The 2,038-nt window shown below is 49.3% G+C and overlaps 1 protein-coding gene across 1 annotated transcript; it reads right to left on the bottom strand.

Moving 5' to 3' along the window:
* Positions 1 to 713: 713 nt before the first annotated feature.
* PPTG_00581 (hypothetical protein) lies at positions 714 to 1,292 on the bottom strand (the record flags this gene model as incomplete). The annotated part of the gene is made up of 2 exons (XM_008891992.1): positions 714 to 1,139; positions 1,188 to 1,292. The coding sequence occupies 2 exons, from the start codon at positions 1,290 to 1,292 to the stop codon at positions 714 to 716; spliced, it is 531 nt and encodes a 176-aa protein (XP_008890240.1).
* Positions 1,293 to 2,038: the final 746 nt, after the last annotated feature.

The following is a 2,038-nucleotide window of genomic DNA, read 5'->3' as shown; positions in this document are numbered from 1 at the left end:
TCAGCAGTTGCGGAATCAGTGAGCCCACGTTGTAACGGGGCTTGAGAATCCGTTACCTTAGCGTACACTAGTGTGAGGAAGCTGGAAGGTTTAACCCTGAGATTCATAGTTTACGGCGCGGTCTCGACACGTGAGACCGCGCCAACCAGTGGTGCTGTTCTACGTGCTGATTGGCTACCGTGGTGACACGGTAGCTGCTTGTGTGACAATAGCCCGTCACACACCTTAAGTTTGCGCCGTAAAGTTACATCCCGTTTAATAGCAGCATTGTAGGTCTCACATGGGTTGTTAGTGGTCACAAATCCCTGTGTGTATGAAAGCATTGCCACCTCCAGAATCGATGGTTCAACCAAACCTTCGAAAAGTATGCGGAAAATTGTGCCAGCTCCGTCGAAAGTTGCCACCGCGCTTGAATCTCTGCGAGCTTTGAGTGAAATATCACCTCATTCTCACTAAAGTGTAGATCATGAATGTCTTCCATTACCTCAATTGCTCTGGCTGGGGGTACGTAACCGCGTTTTCTCAAATTCTTCTTGGTCACATGAAAGTAGCATATCAGAAAAGTGTAATCGCAGTCCGACCCGAAGACAGAGTTGACCGCATTCCACTGGGCTGCGTCAGCAACTCCCATGACGTATTTGACACGTAGAGGTTTACTCGTCACGGCCGCGAATACATTGCGTAGCAACATGAACACCTCAGTATGCTGGTCTTCATGCTGCCGGGATACTATGAAAATAGCCAGGAGGTGAAAGTGCCTTGCCTTGTCCGATAGCCCAACGACAATAAGCGGATACCCCGACTTGAGTGAGCTTATAGGTAGAGTCCATGTAAAAAACAAAAGACTCGGGATCGCGATCTGCACAGCGCAGTAGCTTCTTTAAACTAATACCGACGACGAATGGATCAGCATCACTCCCAATCCCCGTCTCGTAGTTCCCGTTCTCCTCTGTCCGACTCGTGAACGTAAAGGCAGCAGTCTCTTCCTCGCGACCACTGAACCCTGCTTCTTGCAACGTTTGACGTACAGCGCTACGGAGATCACTACCGCCTAATCGTCCAGCAACGCTCTGATGCGCGAAACGCTGCACCCGCTGCACAGCTGTCTCATCCCAGCCAAGGCGCTCCAACAAGACGTTCTAAATCCGCTTAGGCTTCAAGTCCTGCGGAGCCCAGTCCCTCGCAACGTCTTTCATGGGCTCAGTCAGTACAGGCTTGCGCGCTGCTTTTGCCGGTGTGGCATGTGTGAAGGCCTCTTCGACAGTGACTACAGACTCTTCTTGGCATGTCATGACACGAGCTCGCCAAGCACACAACAGTCTTCGTGACATTAGCACAAGCCTTACACGAGCAACGAAGTTGCTGGACACGCATAGCATGGGGGGGGGGCTGTAGACACACGAAGCACGGAGCCAGGTCTCTCTTCTTGATGCGGTACCGCTTGAACTCGCCGAGTAGATTCGATGCTTCTAGGGGCGACATTGCTGAAGCTACAAGCTGCCAGGGGTGTCGAGTAGTCATGGTTACGGAGGGTCGTTGCGATTGACGGAGGTGACGGGTGGGTCATGAATGATCGCTCGTTCCAAATAGCCTCACCCCTCTCCGCCTCGTAATTGGATCATAATTCATGCAGCAGCCGTTGTAGATTGGTCTAAATTCTAGCTATTGTGTTGCCCAGTTCAAAAGAGTGCTCATAGATAATTTAGAGTGTATGCAGGCGATAAATTGGTGTCTCTCAGCACTCTTACAGTGCTTTTTGTCATTTATCGGTGCAGATGGTATAGTTGTGGTGTTAAACACACAATCTCTGGTGTAGACAGTGCTCCCTCTCAGATTGGCCAAAAGTTGGGAAAGCAAAATAGTTAAATTCGCTAGAAGCGAGCACTGAAGTCACTATTTTCGTATTTTAACTTCTTTCCCCGAAACAACACTGAAACAACATTTTTATTAGCCAATCAAAATCGTGCAAACAAAAACCACAAATCAGCGAATCAGCGATCGCGAAAAGTGTATCCATTCAGACTCTTTTTTACGTCAA

The sequence above is a fragment of the Phytophthora parasitica genome (genome assembly GCF_000247585.1).
Source record: "Phytophthora parasitica INRA-310 unplaced genomic scaffold supercont2.1, whole genome shotgun sequence".
Classification (NCBI taxonomy): domain Eukaryota; phylum Oomycota; class Peronosporomycetes; order Peronosporales; family Peronosporaceae; genus Phytophthora; species Phytophthora nicotianae.
The sequence above is the reverse complement of the archived record's forward strand: the minus strand, read 5'-3'. Positions and strand labels throughout refer to the sequence as shown.